Source organism: Columba livia, chromosome Z, assembly GCF_036013475.1.
Source record: "Columba livia isolate bColLiv1 breed racing homer chromosome Z, bColLiv1.pat.W.v2, whole genome shotgun sequence".
Lineage (NCBI taxonomy): Eukaryota > Metazoa > Chordata > Aves > Columbiformes > Columbidae > Columba > Columba livia.
The window spans coordinates 16,489,111-16,513,143 of record NC_088642.1 but is presented as its reverse complement, the minus strand read 5'-3'; the positions used below and the strand labels follow the sequence as shown (position 1 = coordinate 16,513,143).

The following is a 24,033-nucleotide window of genomic DNA, read 5'->3' as shown; positions in this document are numbered from 1 at the left end:
GATTAAACTGAGATAATAACTGCAACAAACTTTTACCGTAGCATTTCAAATTCTGGATGCAACAGAAGCATTAATCACCATATTCCAAAATTGGAGCTGAACTAGAGACTAACCTAAAAGCACCTTTATTTGAAATCCTGACAAAGTTTTTCTAGCAATCTCTTAGAATGAATCACAGAACGGTATGGGTCGGAAAGGATCTTCAAAGGTCATCTAGTCCAACCCCCCTTGCTGTGAGCAGGGATATGTTCAACTAGATCAGGTTGCTCAGAGCCCCATTCAGCCATGTCTTGAATGCTTCCAGGGATGGGGCATTCACCACCTCTCTGGGGAATCTGGTCCAGTGTTTCACCACCCTAATGGTAAAAAATTTCTTCCTCATGTCTAGCCTGAACCTCCACTCCTTTAGGTTCAAAACCATTATACCTTGTCCTATTGTAACAGACCCCGCTTAAAAGTCTATCCCCATCTTTCTTACAGGCCACTTTTAAGTATGGAATGGCCACACACAATAAGGTCTCCCTGGAGCCTTCCCCCTTCCCTTCTCCAGGCTGAACAATCCCAACTCTCAGCTTGTCCTCACAGGAGGGGTGTTCCACCCCAGTGATTATTTTTGTGGCCTCCTCTGGCCCCTCTCCAACAGGTCCATGTCTTTCCTGTACTGAGGACTCCAGGGCTGGACACAGGACTCCAGGTGAGGTCTCACTAGAGTGGAGCAGAGGGGCAGAATCACCTCCCTCAACTGGCTGGTCCTGGTCCTTTTCATGCAGCCCAAGATATGATTACCCTTCTGGGCTGCAAGTGCACATTGCTGGTTCATGTCCAGTCTTTCACCCACCAAGTACCCGCAAGTCCATCTCCTCAGGGCTGCTCTCAATCCTTTCATCCAGCAGCCTAGATTGATACCAGCAGTTTCCCTGACCCAGGTTCAGGACCTTCCACTTGGCCTTGTGGAACCTCATGTAGTTCACATGGGCCCACTTCTCGAGCTTGTCCAGGTCCCTCTGATGGCATCCTCTCCCTCAGGTGTGTCAACTGCACCACTGAGCTTGGTGTCATCTGTAAACTGAGGGTGCACTCGATCCCACTGTCTGTGTCATAGATGAAGATACTAAACAGTACCTGTGCCAGTACAGACTCCTGAGGGACATCACTCATTACTGGTGCGACCATCCAGCCAGTTCCTCACCAACCCAACAGTCCACCCATCAAATCCATATCTCTCCAATTTGGAAAGAAGGATGTTGTGGGGAATCATGTCAAAGAGCTTACAGAAGTCCAGACAGATGACATCCATAGCCCTTCCTCTGTCCACTGATTCCATTGTAAAAGGCTACTGGTTGGTCAGGCAGGACTTGCCCTTGCTGAAGCCACACTGGCTGTCTCAATCACCTCCCTGTCCTCCATGTGCCTCAGCACAGCTTCCAGAAGGATCTGTTCCATGATCTTCCCAGGCACAGAAGTGAGCCTGATGGGTCAGTAGTTCCCACAGTCCTCCTTTCTACTTTTTTTAAAAATGTGTGTGCAATGTTTCCCTTTTTCCAGTCACCAGGGACTTCACCTGACTTCTCAAATATCACGGAGACTGGCTTGGCAACTACATCAGACAGTTCCCTCAGGACTCTGGGATGCATCTCTTCGGGTCCCAGAGACTTATGTATGCTCAGGTAGCAGTTCATCTGGTAAGAACAGAAAACTTGCAAAGCTTACATACTTGCATTATTTCTTATTTGTTTCCCCACTCAGACAAGATGAAGCGGTTAGTTCTGTTCAAACAGGTCCAAAGTACTGAGAATCTGTTTTCTGCCTCTTCTACTGAAATTTTTACCAAGCCTTTCAGACCAAAGGATTGCCAGAGGCAGCATAGATAAGGTAATTAAGTAACAACTCTATCCATATTAACAACTACATTGGAATATACGTGAAGAAAAATCTGATAATAGTTCAGATCTTCATTCTGCAGTATATGGTTATTTCTCATAGGACTGGTAGTTTCAAGACATGAACTATGGAAAAATTAAGGTATAATAATTCACATTATTATTTAAGAATTTAACTTCATGCACCTTCCCACTGCTGTGGTACAGGTTTCAAAGTTTTCAACTGACTGAAAGATAGCTTGCTAAGACAGTCTGAGATCAAAAACCAAGTGATCTTCTTCTAAATTCACTTTGGATACTGGTATTCCAAGACTGTATATTGGTAAGCAAAAAGCTGGCTCAGAGTAATTTCATTCAACACAAGTTACCATCTCAAGACCTGTTAACTTCAGTGGCATGCCTACGCTATTAATGCAGACTTTCCCAAACTAGCTTTAAGAAAGCACAAAAATGGATTTTCAGGCATGCCCAAATTAACTAGCTGAAATAGGACGCAACACACTTTAATTAGCTCAAACACAGTGCTGTACAGGATCTGAGCAGATAAGACCAAAGACATCGAGCTGGGATGACCTACCAGCTTGAAGACTTTCACACTGTAGTCAACTGTGTGTGACAACAGTGTCCTAAACGTGCAGCCAGGATCTTAAATTGAATGGAAATAGCTACAGTATTGCAAGAGACCCTGTCCTCCAAACAATGCAACTCTACAGTGTTTCCAGAGGAGTTAAAATGAGTGCATAAAATTAAAAAAAAAAAAAAAATTAAAAGGAAAAGAATAATCTCCTCAGTCACAATATACAGTTCCTGATTTGCAATATTTTTACAAAGTCATTTGTTAAAAAACTAGTAATTTCTCCAAAGTTTTAAGAGCTTTCCTCTGTTCAGCCTTCCTGAAAAATCTTCATGAACTTCGCTGTGAACAACTGCAACCTAATAACAAATATCAATTTCAGAAATATCCTAAAATGTACATGGAGGATGAGAGTTATGTTCCCTAAGATATAGATAAACAAAACTGTCCCTAAAGCCTGGAAGATAAAAGTAATCAACCCAGGCCATCGATAAGCTAATGAAATTAGATGAAGGGCAATATCTGGAGAGGAAAATGAAAAACAAACAAACAAACAAACAAAACAAACAACAAACAAAACAAACAACAAACAAAACAAACAACAAACAAAACAAACAACAAACAAAACAAACAACAAACAAACACGACAAAAAAAAAAACAAACCAAAACACAAAACAACAACAACAAAAACAACAACAACAAAAACAACAACAACAAAAACAACAACAACAAAAAACCCCACCTCATTATCTGGGAGAAGAGGCACAGAGATTTAATAGAGAGATTGAAAAGAACAAATACTGAGAAAATTAAAATGGTTTAATGAAGGGTCAATATCATGATGATTCTTTTTCTGAGAAGAACAGCAATTGTCCATTCCCAGATCCTGATATATGATGGCTCTCTAGAGCTTCCTGAGAAGTAGAAGCAGAGAGGAAGCTGCTCATCTCTTCTCCCTGGTATCCAGCAACAGAACACATGAGAATGGCTCAAAGCTGTACCAGCTGAGGTTTACACTGGACATCAGGAAGCATTTCTTTACCAAGAGGATGCTCAAACACTTGAACAGGCTTCCTGCAGAGGTGGTTGATACCCTAAGCCTGTCAGTTTTTAAGAAGCATTTGGGCAAAGCCCTTAACAATATGTTTTAACTTTTGGTCAGCCCTGAAGTAGTCAAGTAGTTGGACTAGATCATCACTGCAGGTCCTTTCCACCCGAAATATTCTATTCTATTATATTCTTAGGCTGAGAATTTGAATTACTAAGCAATTATGTAATCAGGAATTGTACTACTGCATATTCAAAAAAAACAGCACATGTAGAAATAAAACAGTCAGAATTCCAGATACAAGTGAAAATACCACACAAACTCAACTTTGCACACAGTGTTTTGTTTCACTTTGCTCTTCCTAACTTCAGCCTGAAGACTTTCCTTCTAAAAAGGAATATTCCCGTAGATCTACTTCTAGCAAAGTATCTTCCGTTAAGAGTATGTAAATCTTCTCATTTTTTAAATTGCCATACATAAACTGACAGTTTTGCACAGCACACTTACAGTTTGAGTGAAAATGAGACACTGATCTCGGCTATGGGTTCCAAAGTGTGATATGAAAAATAAATAAAAGACTAGGAATAGAACATATCTTCCTGGTATTTGCGTATAATATTACTTCTGTAACACAGCAAAAGATAAGTAAATGTTTCAAAAGAGGAAAGTTCTCCTACCAATAGAAATAATGGCAGAAGACAAACCAAAGAGATGTTACTTATGAAGTTACTTTTACTTCTCAAAATGCTCCATTTCTATTCAATAGTATTACTTAGATATTAACCTAGAAGAAAAATAGCTGATAGCAGAGTAACATGTAACAGAGGCCACATTTAAAATTTTTACAGTGAAAATCTGCACAGGCCAGGCCCATTTTTATTCACTGTATGCACTGTCTCAAATGAGATAAACTTTATTGTCCTGAAGAGGTTATAAAGCCCCCTCTTTGATCCGTTTCACAGTGTCAAACTAAAACAGTTCCTAAGAAAAAGTAAAATTTCTGAAATTTAAAGAGGCTTTTTTTCATGCATACCCCCCTGCTGATTGAGACTCTGCATTTCCCTTTCTCTGCGATCTAATTCAGCTGCTTTTCTTTCCAGTTCTTCTTGACGCTTTAGCAGTTCTGCCTGGGCCAAGGCATGCTCCTGAACAAAACAAGCATCATTAGATATTGATAAAAAGAGGAACACAAACATTCCAAGTCTGTTTTCTATAATTAAGTATCCCCAGTTATGGATGAGGACTGACCTAGTACTGCACAAATTCATGCATTAACCGGTTACTTAAAGGCAGTTACTAATTTTCATAAATCAACAGCAAAGCAAAGCTTATTATAAAAGACATTATTCAAAAAGTATGTTTAAATAATCACAAGTAAAAGGAACCTAGTGACTGAAAGTTGTAGACAAACCTTTGCAATTTTTGTATAAGCAGGTGGTTCTTCTGTTGGTTTCATTATTGCTGGCTGGGTACTGGGTACATTAGGCATTTTCACATTTCCTGGAGGAGGCTAAGAAAACAAGAAACCATTATAGGTCTCCTAATAACATACTTTCATTAATGCTGTGAGAACCAATCTAGTTGTTTTAAAGGAAGTGTTACTGATAAAATCTGATATGTTGCCTGCAATATTTATAACACTTAGGAAAAAGAAGTTAACTGTATTCTGCGGTGCAGTGTTCTGCTTATTTGGTTATATACTCCACTATTTTCCATAAAACACACATGGAATTTTAGGGATCAGTAGAAACTACACAGAATTTTAATTTTGTTCAGACACAAATATGAATAAGGGCAGTTACTGTTTAAGAGAACTGCAGGATTTAACAGTGATCTATTCATATTCTGAAACATGATGCCATTAGTAACGTCTTCCAGAGCTTTCTACTTCACAACGGCTTTTATCACCTGGCTAACTACAGAAGCAATGTATTGTATTAAATTTTCCTGTTCAAGATCCATAATCTACTGCCTAACTATTCCATCAGTACATACCATAGTGTCTAGTTTCAAGTACTACTGGCAATTCATTCATTCAGTCATTACCTGTAAGTATACAGCTTACTAGAATTTTCAGTCGCTTAGATTTTTTGTTTGCCTTTTTTTTAAATAAATCCTCTCCTCCTAATTCCCATTTGTCATCCTCTCTGACCTTCTCCACATCTCTCTATCTTACATAATGTTAACCAGTAGCTACCAAACCAAGGAAAAAACTACTGTCTAGATTGAAGTTATTAACTGAATTTTACCAAAGCAGATCAATATAGCACTACTATGACATTATTTTATTCCTAAATATGCTTGAAGCATATTCCTAAATATGCTATGGTTCTTTCTTTGTGTATGCCCTGCTACATAAAAGCTTCCACTTTCTGTGACCTTTTAAGACAGCGAATCACTTGCTCCATCTTTTCTAAACATCTTTTGAAATGCACAAGCGCAATGCACAGAGAAGAAAAACATCATGGCTGAGCAAACCCCACCTCTGTGCGTGATACTGCGGCATACTTCAGCGACATCAGCTGACTCCAGCATTTCAAAATCATCTTCCCATTACACATTAGCTCCTGACCGAATACCGACATATTGGAAAAATCTCATTTCTCAGAAATAGCCAGCAATTTAAGTTTTTCATCCTAAGAAAGATTACTCAGTATTGTAGGATGAAGAAAACCAAAGGCCAAGTGCCAGGTACTGCACCTGTTTAACAACAACCCCAGGCAGCACTACAGGCTCAGGAAAGAGTGGCTGGAAAGCTGCCTGGAAAAAAACAACCTGGGGCTCTTGATTGACAGTGGCTAAACATGAGCCAGCAGTGTGCCCAGGTGGCCAAAAAGGCCAACAGCATCCTGGCTTGTATCAGGAATAGTGTGGCCAGCAGGACTAGGAAAATGATCGTCCCCCTGCACTCAGCAGTAGTGAGGCCAAACCTCAAATCCTGTGTTCAGTTTTGGTCCCCTCACTATAAGAAAGACATTGAGGTGCTGGAGAGAGTGCAGAGGAGGGCAATGAAGCTGGTGAAGGGTCTGGAGAACAAATCCTATGAGGAGTAGCTGAGGGAGCTGGGGCTGTTCAGCCTGGAGAAAAGGAGGCTGAGGGAAGACCTTATTGCTGTCTACAAACAGGTTGTAGCATGGAGGGTGTTGGTCTCTTCTCCCAAGTAACAAGTGATAGGATGAGAGGAAATAGTTCCAAGTTGCACCAGTGGAGATTTAGATTGGATATCAGGAAAAACTTGCTCATAAAAAGGGTTGTCAGACACCAGAACAGGCTGCCCAGGGAAGTGGTGGAGTCACCGTCCCCGGTCACATTTAAAAGATGCATCGATGAGGTTCTTAGGGACACGGTTTAGAGGTGGACTTGGCAAGATCAGGTAAACAGCTGGATTCAATGACCTCAAAGGCTTTTCCAACCAAAATGATCCTACTATTCTAAATCTTATTGAGGAAATACCATTACCAAGCAGTCAGATTAGAGCTACTTACAGGACCAACTGATTTGCTATTTAGAACCAAAAGCAAATATCTACTTTCTAAGGTTACCTCAAAGTTTTATCAGCACAAAAGATGCAAGTGGGAGAGAGACACTGGTCAATAACTATGAAAATCCTGAAGATGTCAAACTAGGCAACGGCAGCAACTAATTTTGAGAATTAACAGGTATTTCATAAAGACACCAAGATCCATAACTAGTAAGCAGAACAGGAATTCTCATCTCTTAGTGTACTTTTGCCTGTATTATTTTGATTTTTATTGACATAGGATTTCTAGGAATAGGAATTGGTGAGGCATCTTTGAAGGAAACCAGTGAATCTGGCACCCAACAGGAAACTCCTTTCACCTTGACGAAAATCTTTGTCATACCAGGGCATCCTAAAAACTACTGTGTCTTCTTTTGTCTCAGGTAAGTAGACGTAGGATTCTCAGGCGGTTTGAGGGCAGTAGAATTCAAGCCTCTTCCTTTCCCTTTCAAATTTAACAGTCCAATCCAGCCTTCAGGAACTGGGAAGACTTGGCCTCATGTCAGGCATAATGAAAATTTGAAAACAAAACTTGATCCTGGTTTCTTACCTGAGCAGAATGTCACAACCATCACGTAAAATTTCTTTCATTTCCTAATTTCATATTTACTGAAGTCTGGGATACTCACATACCAGAATAAAGCCATAGAATTCTGCCATAATTAATACATAATTTACTATGTATAAGAAATAAAGACACATTTTGACTCCTTTGTGGATCAGCATGAGGTTGTTGGGAAAAGATGCTGCTGCATTTATTACACAGCATGCTACTTGTTGGAATACTGCAAACTAATTAGATATTATGGGGAAAAAAAAAAAAAAAAGTAAAAAAAAAAAAGACAAAACATTCTAAGAGCTCCCAAACACTGGATCAGGTTGCTTAGTGAGGTCACAGGATCCTCATCCTTGTATATATTCAAAATACCCCAGGAGAAGTTGCTGAGCAATGGGAGTTAGTCACCAGCTTTGAATAGGGGGGGCTTTAAAAAGATGACCTCCTGAGGTCCCTTGCAACCTATAACTTGGCACTTATTTTGTCATACCTGTATGTCCACGTGCAGTTGGTTGCCTGTTCAAGTGCTACTGGTGGCTTAGGGATTTGGGCATGGAAGACACACAACTGACTTACAGCCTGCACAGGACTGAAGAGACATGCACAGCAGGGCAAATAGTCAGCAATTGTGTCTTTTTGAGGGTGTAACTAATTATTCAGACTTGCATTGGGAGGACTGCACTAACCTCCAGCCATCACTGGAGAACATAATATCATGATATACCAGCCCCATTTGGGCAGGGGAATTAAGACAACCGTTTTTATAGAGACTTTACTTCACAGATCCTTGGTCTTTGATCCTCAATGACACATTATAATAAGGTACTTAGATCTTGAAATTGAACCAACCCCACTCTATAACACCCCTTTTTGTTCCTATCCCAAATGGTACTTCTGTGATAGATCGTTTTACTTCATGCCTTGCTCTCACAGCTGCATTGGGGAGAAAGCAAATAATTATGCCTTCTCTTGAAGTGAAGAGGTTGGCTGGAGATAAATGCTCAAAAGAAGTTCTCTCTTAAATTACTTCACCCACATGGGGAAATCTATTGATTTATTGGGGAAGGAGGAAGACTTCTAAAAGAAGCCAGGTATGAATGATGAATCTGGTTTCCTATTAACACTTCACTGTGCTTGGATGCACGACAGAAGGAGAGGAGCTGCCCAGGAACTTACCGAAAAAAAAAATCCACTGAAATATGTCTCTTAATGGTATTGGGTTGACCCTGGCTAGACACAAGGAACCTACCAAAGCCACTCTATGACTCCCCACAGAGTGTCTACAGAGCTGTTTTCTCTCATATATTCTCACACCTCTCCACCAGCTGCTGTTGTGCAGCAGTTTTTTTTCCCCTTTTTACATTCATTACCACAGTAGCACTACCATTGTAGCTGATGGGCTCAGCCTTGGCCAGCAATGGGTCTGTCTTGGAGCCAGCTGGCATTGGCTCTGTCGGACATGGGGTGTGAGCTTCCAGCAGGTTCTGACAGAAGCCACCCTTGCAGCCCCACAACTACCAAAACCTTTCCACACAAACCCAATACACTTTAAAAACCCTCCAACTCTACTTATGATTTTTCCAAATTTTTAATGTACCCATTTGAAAGTGATTGCTGTATATATATTACTATGTTTATACCTGCTATACGTATATATATATACACAGAGTGCTCAGAGGAATTCAACATGCATTAGCAAAGCTTGTAGAAGCAGGAAGAGACTAAAAGCCTTATTTTCATTAGTTTCATTAAATGATGAAGCAGAAGTACTAATTGTCTAATCTCATCTGTTCCTTGTTGATTTCAGAAACATGACAAAAAGACACAAAGTCATCTCCATGGTGACTGTTAGAGCTTGAGACAAAACCACTGAGGATGCAGGCAATAATTAATCTGACATTTATACCATTCACTGAAAACTTTGATTTAACAATCAAAAATAAGATAGGTTTTGAAATTTAATATGAAGTAAAAAAAACCAACAACCTGATTTCTCAGGTTAGATATCAACGTGGTGACACCTGAGACTTAAAATATTCTATGCCCATTCACTTTCCTTACTATGTCTTACGTTTTATTTTCCTACCAAATTTCCCACTGCATATAGGAAGGATATAAGTTGACTGAGAAAAGGTGAATGCAATTACACACTAAAAAAAAGAAAAAAAAATAGAAAAAGGAATACCAAGAAAAAGAAGAATTTACCTTTTTTTTTTTTTCTGTCCTACTGTGATAACTAAGAAAAAACAGATAGAAAGCATCTCCCTTGGCAAGGGGAGAACACAAGTGAGCCAAGATAGCAAATGTCAGTATTCAGAGTTTGAAGTCACCTTCTCACAGAAGAAACTTCTTTCTGTATTTGTAATGAAGAAATATTTTTGCAGTCCAGCATGCTTTATCAACTTGAATTTGGAGGTAAAGGGGAAAGAAGCTTAATGCTGTGTTAATGCTATAGACTGCAAGATACCATCTCAGCACTACCACTACAAATCCGGATTTCTAATTGAAGCATGGCATTCTCAGCTTCCTTAAAAACAATTACACGTTGTTACTCATAGTGAAACAAACATAATTTTAAGTCTTTCATACCAGTGACTCTCTAACTAATGAGCACAGACATCTCCAGGACACATTTTGCTACCAGCAGCTTGTATCCTTTCTGCCCATCAATGTCATTGTTGTTTTCAACTGTAGGATTACCTGAACAAAACTGTTCAGGGTGACTCAGCTTCCCAACAAAGGTAGAACAAGGAACAGCAACAAATCAAAGCCCACAGGAACTATATGGATCTTTTTACTCTGAGCAGCATACAAAATGCAGAGTAATTTCTACCCCTACTTTGACCAACACTGTACTCCTCCAAGTCTAAAATTCACTGACCCTGCTTCTATCTCTGTTCATCCAATTTTCAAAGGCATTAACTTCCACTGTCTCTTCCCTTACTCCTGCCGCCTACATTTACTTGTACACACGTAGTATCCCATTCTCTTGTGTACAAAGCTCGTAGGAAAAGAGAGGTGGGCACATAGAATTGTGAGCACATCCTCAGGTACATTCCTGCAAATGCCTAAAATTTCAGAATAAGTACTTGCATATTCAACATCCACAAAATATAGAAAGAAGAGTATGATCTAAAGGTTGATTATTACTGCACTCTTAGGTGAATATATACTGTACTCTTTCAGTCTTGCTTTCTGCAAGAAAACCTGTGAAAGTTCTTCTCCTCTACAGATAGAGACCTGTTTTTACAAATTTTTTTATTAACTGAATCACAGCGCATGAATATAGCACATATTTGGTAGATGTGAACACTAACTTAAAAGATTTCATCAATACTCTCAACTTTCTATATGAGTGGCACCTGTAATGAGTAATTAGTGGTTTTTTATACATGCACAGCTGACTGTTCAAAGTCAGATAACCTTAGCCATACACTTGTTTTCCTTTTCCCACAGAGCTGCATGTAAAAATAAGTAACAAAAAATTCAGAGTAGCTTTAGGGTTTTTTAAACAAGACCTACTGTCTTTATAACTTATGGTCAATACAAAGTAACTTTGAAACTCTTCAAGCTTTAGAAAGACAACTCAAACACTCTCTGTGATATTGTGAGTTATTAACAGAAGAAAAAAAATTTGAAGACTTATTTAATATTGTTGCTAGTTGTAAATATTCTGACTTAAACAGCTCAAAACCAAGCTTCTTCCAGTGTAGCATTTTAGCACTGTATGAAACCTTACTGTTGCATTATAGAGATTAAAATACTAATATTCCCTATCTGCATTACCAGATTTGCCATATGAAATAAGCCTACATTTGAAAAATACAGTATTTGAATGTTTCTGAATTATACTGACAGACAGTAATCATCCATAAGTTTTGCTAATCTTGCACAAGATCTTCACTATCGAAAATAATCACTGAAAAAATGCTGTTACAATACATATTTACTACCCCATTCCTTGTGTTTCCCCACCGTTGATGAAAAAATAAGCAAAAGGTAAATTAAAACTATACAAATTAGAGACAAAGAACAATTGTGTTTCTTGGACATAAATGATTCCTTTTACTACAGTACAACTTTTTCTTAGTCTGATCAGTACTTTCACCAAGCGAAACAGAAATCAAAAGCAAGACACTGTGTGCCACACAAGCTTTAAAGCAAGTAAAATTTGTAGAAGCAAAGTGTTACTGAACAGGAGAAAACTCAGTTCTGTTTTGGCCCCCTTTCAGAGAACCATTCTTTTTTAACAAGTCAAAGCTCACTTAAATCAACCTACTCACTGAATCTTCCAAATACTTAATCGGACTGTGTATTCTTACACATCTTCTATTACATCTAGGTAGCCCATTACATGTTTCACAGCATAAGCCCCAAACTCTGAAAACAATACCTCACAAATCTTACCTAAAAAGATTAAGAGAATGATAAAGAAATAAACGTGCTTACTGTTCTTGAATCAGAGAAAGGATTGTACTCATCTAGCCCCGGAGGAACGTTTCTTGTCACTTGTGTCACAGAAGGATCCTAGAAGAGAAAATAATTCTGTAGATGTATGCACATGTATATAAGCAACAAGTCAACACTTATAGAATATCATATAAAACTCAGCTTTTGTTTCAATCTAAAAAGGGTTTGCTTTCACTAAAAAAGCCTGTAAACATGCACATCTTTCTCTGTCTCCAAAATGACATCATCCCGCTCTGAGCTTCTTACAAACATAGATTAACAAAGCCTAAAAGAAACTCCATCTGTCATACATTTGATTTATACTGAAAAAAGCTCTCAATAGAGAAGGGAAGAAAACTGCATCCTGATATGTTGACTGCAGGACTCCACAACTATATACCCAAAAAGCGCAACAGAAAAGCTTTCTGTAACGCTCAGTTTTCCCTACCCAGAAGTACCTCCAACTCCTTCAGGAACAGGAAAAGTATTTCAGAAAAATGAAGCTTCCCATAATGTCAAAAGCATCTCTGATTCAGCTTCTATGCAAACTGGTAAAATTGAAAAAATAAAGTGTATTTTTTTTTCCTCCTATGAAACATACAGTAAGAAAGACTGCTTGAAGTTTAGCTTGAGAACACAGTTTCAGGAATGAAACATTTCTCTGTGCTAAAGACAGGCAGGCTTGGTACTGCAGAAGAGCAGAAGTGCCCACTACGACAGGCCTCACTAACTTTGTATAGGGAAAAATTGTACTTATTCCACATGATGACTGATACCACTGCATTGTTATTGCAGTTATTTCTGCATTTTCACAACATAAGAATGGATGAAAGGAAAGTCTTCTTGAAAATTAATAAATCCACTTATTCAATATGGTTAGTTACTTTTATATTTAGATAAATGCACAAACCAAGCATACAATATTTCGCATGTACATCAAAGATAAAACCCAGACGTAAATATACTATTTACTTATAACTATTAAGGATAGATGTACATATTTTCTTAGTTTCAACAGTCTAGTTCAACATTAGAAAACAAAGCAGAGTTAATACGACTGGAAAGAAGATAAGTATTTACATTTATATACATTTACATTCCTATTTCTTCTAAAGACAGCTACATTTAAAGTGTCTACATGTAATAGTTGCCTAATTTAAAAAAGAAGTGACAATCTGCACCCAAGTAAAAATAAAAAATATTAAGCTACTGAAAAATAAAACCTGGATTCTCAGCATTTATTACAGCATTAGCTTAGTCTTGACAGCAGTAACTTAATCAACAGATACGGGAACATTATTTTCTTAATGGGTGCAGTCAACTTATTTACAGCTAGAAAAATAATAGTGTAGAATATCTATAAACTCCAAAATCCTGAAGGATACAACAAATGAGAACAAGTCTGTTTTTTTCCATTAGCTATAGTCACAAATTTATTAATATGAGACAAGTTTTAGAAGTTTATTATAAAAAGTTGAAGACAAGAAAATAATTGCTTCAGAAATTAAAGAATTACATCTTGCATAAACTGATGGTCTAATTCATTGTAACATTTCTTTCATTAAACGACTGATACAAAATATTGTGTAGATGAAAAACAAAAGCAAGGGAAAATGTGTGTGGGGAGAATGTTGTTAAAATTCAACTACAAATCATCTGAAACACTGAATTAAAAGATGATAAAAAATAAGGGAAGAATTCAATCTGACATTTGAATTAGGCATCAGTTTACTAGACTTGTCGGCACAACATCAAAAAAGATGAACTGACAATTAACACAAGTAAGAGAATTTCATAATACAATATAGAGGTGGTAGAAAGTTGTATACAACTGAAAACTCTTGATTTCCTGTGGTGGGTCCACCCTAGCCAGCAGCTAAGCCCCTGCCTAGTTGCTCATACGCTGCCCTCCTCAGTGGGATAGGGAGAGAATCACAAAGGGCAAAAGCAAGTAAAACTTGAGAAAAAAAGTTTAATAAAGAGGGGGTAGAGAAATAAAAAATTTAAAAGGCAACAAAAACCCAGAAGCAATGCAAAAGCAGTCAGTCACCACCTACCACCAGCAGACACATGTCCCCAGCCTCTGAGCAATGGTTACCTTGGAACCAGCCCACCACCACCACCAGTTACCACCAATGTTACTGCCAAGCAGGATGCTATATGGCAGGGGTGTCAAACTCATTTTCACCAGGTGAGTAGTTACATTTACGAAGTCCTAAAATTACATTCAGCCCTTTGAAGGCAACCACGAAGCCAATGTGGCCCCAGTAAAAATGAATTGATAGCCTTGCTATATGGCATGGAACCTCTCTTTGGTCAGTCAGGGTCAGCTGTCCTGCCTCCATCCCCTCGCAACCTCTTGCTCAACTGAGCCTGCTCCCAGAGGGAAGCAGGCTGTGCAACAGAGGTGGCCTTGCAACTGTGCAAGCCCTATTCAGTAACAGCTGAAACACTGGTGCCTTAAAAACACTGTTTCGGTCACAGGTCTGAAACACGCAAAAAAAAAAATTAAGTCCATCCTAGCCAGACCCAGCAGACTTATTCTAGCCTCTACATGTTAGCATGAATTAGCAGAGCATAAAATGCTTACTCTCTGATCATGTTTTCAGTATGGTAGCCCTTCCACAAATGCTCTCTTACCACTCCTCTTCCACACATAAAAATGTTTAAGTATAGACACATATGAAACTAGTGATACCTAAATATCAGCCAGATAGTGAAACAGGATGTCTAAGTCTTTAAAACTCGAATCAGATTTAGCACTTTAAGTTAAATTAGCTGCTCAAAAAGAACATTTCAACAATAAACTTTGCTATTTGAAGACTGCACCATTAACTCAGTTCAATTGTGCCCGTGAAGCACAACACAGTTATTTGAATAACTAGAATATCAGACTAATGAGACAGCCACTGAACAGCAGCAGATTCCAAAAAGCAGGAAAGAGTGGCCAAGTCAAATTTAGAAGAGCAATCTATATTTAGAAACACAAAATGGAGACAATAATAAATATCTGATTAAAGAAAGCATTTTTTTTACTAATGTTTTAGAGAAGACCAAGTAAAGGAGGTTTCTCAGATCTCTTTACACAGCTATTGTGACTGACAAATGACAGGAAACGTGCTCAGCCATACAAGCCTACCACAGCAAAAGACAGTACTAGAAGTAAGTCGTATGCTTAAATGCACACAGTGAGTAGAGCAAGTAGGCCTCCATCAGCAGATTTTTCAAATAACAGTTGCTACACGTCTGCCAAATATTGCTATTATCTGAAGAAGCAGCAGAGACTGAAAAAACTGAATGACTCACAGGACATTCAATATGAGCGCTATCTAAGAAAAGTTTCATTATCTACTGAAAAATAGCTGAATTACACAAATTGAATCCCACATTCAAATTCTGCTCTCAAACGAGAGATGACATGAAGAGTAACCTCATAGTTGAAGGAGGAAAATACTAGCCTAGTGATCCATATCTCTCCTACATTCGTTCACTGCGATCTTCTTTCAACATCAGAAGTGTCCTCAGCATGGAAAGAAACAAGCTCTTCGTAGTCTCTGTGCCTAGGTGTGGGCTGCTAGACTTCAAATCGTTCTAATAAACACACTGTCAACAGCTGATGGCCACCACTGCACTCCTCATCTTCAAGGCTCTCGTCTCCTTTGCAAAACTTCTTGAACCACCACTGCACCGTACATTCGATAGCACTTCCTGGGCCAAATGCATCGTTGATGTTGCAAGTTATCTCTGCTGATTTGCAACCCATTTTGAACTCAAATAAGAAAAATAGCTTGAATTTGCTTTTGTCTAACATAATTTCCATCGTCAAAAAATAAATATAAAATAAACAGCAAGTAATAAGTCAGTAGAAAAAAAAAGGCAAGAAAAGTGCATTAAAATTATGTATAAAATAACCACATTTATTTAAAAAGGTATTCCAATATCAAATGACAGATTTAAACAATGCAAAAACCGCGATTATTTTTGCACCAACCTAATAAAAGAATGAATTTTGAAGTTAATGGAGGTTTGATTAATTAACACAGATCATAAATGTTGTGCAGGACCACACACCCAATGAAAAAGTGGCAGTTAAATGAGCGCTATCAAATTTCTATGTTACATAACACACATTCTAGTGGTTAAAAACAGTGAAAACTTACATGTCCTACAGGAATAAGGTATAACTTTTTTTTCCATATTTGATATTCCAACCAAATAATAAAGTTCAAGTACATTATTGTTTATTTATTTTTGGTTTTTAATATTAAGAAACATTAAAAAAAAGCTGAAGAGATAAGTTCCAATAGGTGATTATATACAGACACCAACACAATGCAGCAGCATGGCTGGAACCATCAAACATCCACAGAACTCAGCTTACTGCGTGATTTAAGTGATTAAAAATTGCGTTATCCTCTGCAAACACAGAAGATTAGGAATTTCTGAAACAGACTTTAAATATATGCCAGCCACTGAATGCAGCAACTGTGAAATGCTTCATCCAATCTCAGACCGAGAAAGCTACGTCCTGGTGGACCAGCACTTCTGTCCGAATTGGACCTGCCACTGCACTAACTCCTCATCATGACCTGATTTTACTCAACTACCCAGCTGGCCCCAGTCATGCTCCTTTCAGCGCTGATCACTATAATTCTCATCAAACTCCTTGTTCTTTCATTCCAATATACACTTCCTTCTCCAGTTTAATCTCAACCAAATTCCTGCCAGTTCAGCCCCATGAGTTTCTGATAGTTTTATTTAACTATTAGTGAGACCAACCACAGAACATAATTTAAGAACAGGCCGTTTTTCATATCCAGCCACTGGTGGTGGTGGTGCATTTAAGTCACAGACAGTCATTTCAGATAACATTTTCAAGACCTGAATTAGTTCAAGAGACTCTCTCCTATAATGTCAATCTCGAAAGCAAAGATTAGCATCACATTCTGTGAATAACTAGGAGTCACACACAAAAAGTACCCCAGTATTTATATTAAGAATGAAAAAGTCAGACAGGAATAAACAAACACAAACAAACAACAACAACAACAACGGCAGAAAACCACATTTCTATCTCACATTGGTAAAAGCACCTAAGCACCTATAGAACTACATGTTTATCTGTGCTGGGTTAACAAATTATGCTTATATCACTCAGATATAGATGAAATTAACCAAATACCGAGTTATCACATAGCATGTACAAACACAATTAGTCAGAACTGAGAGTGTTTAAAATGCAGCAGGGTCAGTGCTGGTTTTTCATGCTTTATTTCTTTCTTCATAATCCCAGGCCCAAGAAGAAGTAAAATCACAGAAACTTCACAAACAGCAACTAATTTGAGACTTCATGTTTCACTATCCTAGTAGTACACTATACTGTTAAATGTAAACTGTTTACATTGCTAAAGGAAGATGTAATGTATTGCACCTACAATAACATTTTTTTAACCTTCGAGTAAAAACCACTTACTGTAGGAAAGAATTGTCCTCAAAGGTTACACATGTAACACCTGGGTGAATTAATCACTTAAGAGGCAAAATAAAGACTATTTTTGCACTTCTAATAATAATTTAAAAAAACCAAAACTGAGTAACCACTACAACAGTTCTTTCACTATTTCAAGTTTAACATCTCATTGACTGATCAGCCATTTCTCACCCACCTCACAGAATGATATTCAGAAGATTTTTGCTCTACTCCTGCCAGAGCACAATTGTTAAATAGGATAGCTTGAAAGCAGCCAACTGGGGTTTCTTATACCTCACTCTCAAGCAATGCCTCTTAAATGCCACATTATCTCACAGCAGCAGAGCTATGACAGGTTCTGAGCTACGCAAATTTCTCACCTGAAATAAAAAAGAAACTTCAGAGGCTCACAAGGCCAAAATTTACCTAAAGCTTGCACCAGTTGTAGTTTGCAATGGAGTACTGGATACGTAAGAAAGCATCATCTCCATAGCTATTCTTAAATCTTTCTCCTTTCTCAGCTCTGACATTCCTCTGTAATATTAAATCTCAATACATAGTTCAATAATAATACTAATGCAACATGCACTAACACTTTACTAAAAATCTGGGAAAAAATACAGCTGTAACTGATACTGAATACCTAGTAAAACACTTCACAGTTTTAATAGATTACAGTGCAGTTACAGCACTGATTAAGTGTGCTCTTGAAAGCTAACTACCATGTAGGACAGCTAAAGGACATTCTCCACACCATGATGTTCAACTTTATATTATGCAAGATCTAGGGCAGCTTATAAGTTTTGAAGTGAAGAAATCAGGTAATGCAGTCAGAAAAATCTTTGCATTTTAAGTCCTTTACTACTTTAAAGACAGACAACTTAATTGGGTATGTTTTATAATCATATAAAATAATTAAAACACAGTTATGCATACAGGCACACAACAAAACTTTGAATCTCAAAGCACAAATACTGCAGTAACACTTCAAGTAGCTAGGGTCCTGATCCTTAAAAAATATTTAAGACTTCTCTTTCTTCCTGTAAGTTTCCATGACTTTAGCTTCACTTGAGCAACCAAGGTGTAAACTGTATAGATTCTGCTTGCACACAACATAGTAGTCATCATCTGCACTACCAGCATCAGCATCAAACCTCCAGCTTGTACTTCCTGCCAAACCAGACAGAAGATTAATTTGTGCTCACATGAGTCAGATTAAATGTTATATACAAATTATAACCGGAATTACCTCTGTAGTAAATTTAAGCTCTAACATATACATAGGTCTAGTGATTCAAGTAATCCTGTGACCTCAGTGGGAACAATGAATGTGCCTAACACCATTTTTAGATACCTTAGAGCACTTCAGACATCCACACAAGAAATGCAGTCATGACAGAACTACAGAAGACCCATGTCTTTTTGGAGCAACAGCTCGAAGCTAACAACAGTCTGGACACCTAATCCAACACACAGAAACTACTCACGTAATTAATATTACATACATTCAAGGGTTTCCATGATTGTGTGCTTCCACATTAAAACTGAACAAGACATAGGCCATTCTGTTTAAATCTTCACCCATACCATGCAGTGGTTTGGCTTTTATGTGAAGGTCACCATTCACATTTAAACAGAAATATATCTCAGTTTCCAGTCTTACCATAATTACTATAGTATCAAATTCCTGTTCCTGCTCAGAGCTCCAAACCAACAGAGGACATCACAGAACTCAGCTTTTAAAGTCTCAATTCCACATTCACAAGTAACCATTTCATATGTTTGGATGACTGTAACAGACAGCCCTCAAACCTTTTACAGTCTGTCAGCCAGGCTATAAAGGCCTGTGAAATTCCTAGCTCTTCTTAAAAAGTGAAGAATTTATTCTCTTAGTAGTAGTATCATTTCCTCATAAACAAAAAACAAACAAACAAAACCACAGCACCAATACATCTGTATTGCAGATGAGCTGCTGACTTGTTTCAGAGTAAATGAAACTTACATTGGATCTCAGGTCACCGCTGTTTCAGAACCCTTGTATCTGTATGACCTCCCAAGACAGAACACTATGACCATCCCTTACCCTATGACACTTAAAAGAAAAAAGGTACAACAAGGAGACATCTACATTAGAAACTTTTCTTTTTCATCACACAAAGTTTATTTCATGCTGACTTAGTCGATTCAAGAACAAACTGTCAAGGCCTTGAGGACTGCCCAAACCCCTCCTAGGTGGTCAGACCCACGTCATCACTAAGGGCTTGTCTGGTCACTATGGGCCAGCTGGCTGATCCTGGTTACTTTCAGCGGACCTGATCCTGCTACGACTTTCTAACTTGGGCTCAGATCTGCCTTCTCTCTATAGACTTGTCCAGCACCCTAGATTCTTGGCTGAACACAGTTATGATCACCAGATCGGATCTGCTCACCTTGCTCGGGTGCTGCGGGACTGTACTGTTTGTCAGTTAGAACCTTACCAAGTGTGAATTCATACTCACAAGCTATGGCAAGTGCTTCTCAGTGAAATAAATGAAATAGCTTTCATTTATGATACTTGAAGTCACATCATATATGTATTTCTGCACAATACCACTATATCAAATTATAGCAGGATTATCTTGTCTTCATTTGTATGGCACATGGATGCATTTTCTTCTGCACAACTTCAATATGACCAAAAGCTTTTTAATGTTAGAATGCTACTTATCTGTTTGTTTCATTACCTCTTTCAAAACAAAACATTTCTTGGTTTTGTTGGTACAGCACGCAGGGGACAGCTGTTTACAGAGGAATACTATGACTTCAAAAGCCTATCAGCCTCTGGATTCAGTTCGTCTTTTTTTTAAAGAATAAAAAGAGAAAAAGCAGAGGTTAAGTAGCCACTGTCTCAAACTTTACAACGTTTTGAAGCGAGAAATTCTATTTTATAAAATAAATTTAACTACTTCCAATAGATAAAAAACAAGAAACATAATTTAATTCTAGGCTTCCAAAGAATGAACTACCCCAAATACCACATTTCTGCTTTACCTTTATCTTCCAGAGAACATAATTATTTAATTCAACACCAAGCAAGAATCTCTGCTGAAATATTTTTATTAAAATGCATGAGAACAGTCACAGGAAAATTCACAAAATGATCACAGACAATTAGTAAACCCAAAATACTTAAGAAAAATAAGGATCTATCTGCAGGCCTTGGCAACAACTCTTCCACGTGATCCCTCCCTGTCTTTCTTTGCCATACTACTTTGTGATTTCACATCAGCACAGAAAGTAAGGAAAAAAAAAAACTAACCACATCATACATAAAATTATGAAGCAAAGACAAATGAAAATATCAGTGTATTTGAATAAGGTGTTCAGACAACATGACTTAGGTTGTCAGGATCCATCTGGAAATACTGGTTCTATGTGTAAAGTATTTTAAAACTTACACTCAGGCAAAACTTAAATGAACACATGCATAATACCCACTAATGTCAAAGCTGTTATGCCAACGAGATGGCATTAAGGCTTGGCTTATATATAAGGCCTTCTGTCCCTTCAGGTTAAATGTGTGGATGAGTAAAGGTATGCAAGATTACCTTTTGTGGGCAGTGGAATGTGATGGAAATTAGCAAAGACTGAAGGAAGAAAAAAAAAAAAAAAGCCTCTGAAGAAGTAAAAGAAGTATAGAGCTTTCCTAAACAAACTTCTGCAAATAAAAGAAATCCACAACTGTGTTTAACAGTGAGCTTCAAGTTACAGAGAAGTTGTTATACAGTCCTTTTATCATTATGCATTGCAGATAAGAAGTAGAGCATGGATTCTGCCTGATAGCTACAACAGAAACCTTTCCCTGAAGAGAAACTGGAATAAACTATTGCACTTTAGCAATGCCTTCAACCCGTAAGTATGGTTGAGGTAGGTCCATAGCTTAAGTATCATAAACACTACATAGGACAAGTTACCTCAGCTGATGAGCAATGGAGGGGCAACTATACTGCTTACAATACCCCAATTGTTCTGGCTATCTCTACACAATAAATTTGGCTAGGTGTTATTTTCATAACTGTTACAAAAAGTGAGGAAAGGCAGCATGTATTTTTGTTGCTAGAACATTCTAGAACACATGTTGCACATTCTAGAACAATGACACCTTTTCAGTGCTTGGTGCCAAAAGGTATTAAAAAGCACAGTGCTCGCTGTCATTGGTGCCAGTCCAAACTATTGTTGGAGGCAACCTCAATGCCAGGGCTGCTGTTCCTCTGGAACGTCACTGCCCTGTGTACAGCATCAAGTGAAAACACAGCATCTAGCCTAACATACTAGCAAATAATTTTATGACCATAAAAATGAAACTAATGATTCTGACAGCCTCCAACGAATAGATGTCAGTAACGCTATGCTTCAAGCAGCTACCTGCACAGAAGTATGCTTGAAATGTGACAGCTCAATTTTTTAAAAGGCATAATTATTCCAGATAACATCGTAAACTCGCGTCCATTTGCTATGTGTGTGTTTCAAAGTGTCAGCATGAAATAAAATGTGGCAAAAAAAGAGTTCAGTAAGATCATTAAAGTAAGTAGCTCAATAAATACGTTGAACTGGATTCAAATAATAAAGAACAGGAACAGAAGCATCTAAGGAAGTCAGCTCATTTTGACAGCTGAAGCCAAGACAGCAGGTGAAGAAACAATTCTAAGCTCTATGACAAGCCTGTAGTACAAAAACTAAAAGCTTTAGAATACATTACACAGCATTTTGAGATGCAGGGTAGAATGTATCCCTAGTCCCCAGTACCCTCCATGCTTCCATGCTTCAGAAATAACATGAAGAAGCAAGTAAGCTTGAGGGAGGAGGCTGGAGAGGAAAAACGGGGCAAATTTACTAAGCTTCACTATCTGGTTAAGTCATATGGACGAAAAAAGGCTGTAGTAGTACTATACGCACAGAAAGTTACCGCCAAAATAATATTAATTTTAAAAAAAGCTTTATTTATTTTCTTCCAAATAATGCACCTGAAACGTGATTTCTATTATTTTAGCAACATAAGGAAAACACAGAACCCTGAACTTGTGAAACGGCTGCACCCGTTTCTAGGGCTTCCAAAAACACTGCTTATCCTACAACCCCCCCCCGAGCTGAGGCAGCCCCCAGGCCCGCGGGAGGGCAGCCCCCAGGCCCGCGGGAGGGCAGCCCCCAGGCCCGCGGGAGGGCAGCGGCCACGGCCCTCCAGCCCCAACGAGGCCAGCGCTGCCCCGCCGCGCCGGCCCTTCCACCCCCGCCCTCCGCCAGGGCACAGCCGGGGCCCTTCTCTCCCGCTCTCCCCCCCGGGATGCCCGGGGCTCGGCGCAGCCCGCTCTTCCCGTGCCGCCCCACTGAGGCAGGCTGGCGGCCGCCCCCTCCCCGCCCCCAGCCTCACCTTGAAGGGGTTGTTGAGGTCCGGGTCGGCGAAGGGGTTGCTGTCGAAGTCCGACATGGCGGGGGCAGGCGGGCGCTGCGATCACCGAGTGACGGCTCTTCCCCTGCGGCGCCCCCGACACTCGCCGGCTGTCCCCCCGCCGCTGCCACCAACCGCTGCGGCCCGGGCCGAGCCCGCCCCCACCGCCACCGACCAGCCGCGCAGCGCCGGCCACCCAAAATGGCCGCCCCGGAAGTGAGGTTACGGGGCGGAACGGCCCTAGGAAGGAGGGGCGAGCCCCCCGCCGGGGCGGGCGGGAGCGGGGCGTGGGAGAACCCATTCCTGGGGCGGGGAGGGAGGAGAGCCGGAAGAGCGCATTCCGGGACGAGTGAGGGGGGGAGGCCAGCTGTGGTGAGCGCTGTTGGAAGCCCGTGGTCCTCGCCGCTCCGCCTGGGCTGGTGGGGGTGTTCTGCCCGCTGCCTTCGTCTGTCAGTACCAGCCGGGAGGTCTGGGGCTCCCCGCCTGTGGCAGGGGCGGTGCCGCAGCTGGGGAGGGCGTGCGGGCGCTGCCAGCGGCCGTGGCGGGAGCGGGTGTGTCCGCCTTGGGGCGCCGGCTCGGCTGAGGTCGCCCCCACTTGGTGACCGTCTCGGGGCTACTCGGTACCGGACGGGCGGTACCGACCCAAAGCGGGGAGCTGTGTGGCCTCTCCTTTTCGTCCTCCTTTAGGGTGGGTCAGGACACCCCATCTAGTCTGGAAAGTGAAATGGTACCTATGAAAGTAGCAATAAAGCCTTCGAATTTGAGGTTGATTTGGTAAAAAAACGAATTTAGTTTCTCGTTCCCTTCTGACGGCATGATGAATTGCTTGCCGAGATTGTGGCTTTTCAGGGGTCTCGAAGGTCCAAGGGCTGTGCGTCGGGTTTGGCTTCAAGCCACAGCCACAAAATCCTGATTCTGTGGGTGGGCACGTGTCCTGTTTTTGGCTGGGACAGAGGTGATTTTCTTCACTGTAGCTGGTATGGGGCTGTGTTTTGGATTTGTGCTGGCAACAGTGTTGGTCATAGACACGTGTTTTAGATCTCGCTGAGCAGTGTCAAGCTATTTTCTGCTTCTCACGCCACCCCACCAGTGAGGGTGCACAAGAAGTTG

The 24,033-nt window shown here is 39.8% G+C and overlaps 1 protein-coding gene across 1 annotated transcript in view; it reads right to left on the bottom strand.

Annotated features, from left to right (window-relative positions):
• The window catches only part of SCAMP1 (secretory carrier membrane protein 1), a 39,341-nt gene extending 16,199 nt beyond the window's left edge, over positions 1–23,142 (bottom strand). Inside the window, exons 1-4 of the mRNA XM_065047390.1 lie at positions 22,906–23,142; positions 12,029–12,106; positions 4,915–5,013; positions 4,537–4,648 (exon numbers count right to left, since the gene is read on the bottom strand). Of these exons, the coding sequence (XP_064903462.1) occupies positions 4,537–4,648; positions 4,915–5,013; positions 12,029–12,106; positions 22,906–22,962 (346 nt within the window). The 5' untranslated portion in view covers positions 22,963–23,142. The remainder of the gene's footprint in view (positions 1–4,536; positions 4,649–4,914; positions 5,014–12,028; positions 12,107–22,905) is intronic.
• Between the last annotated feature and the right edge of the window lie 891 nt (positions 23,143–24,033).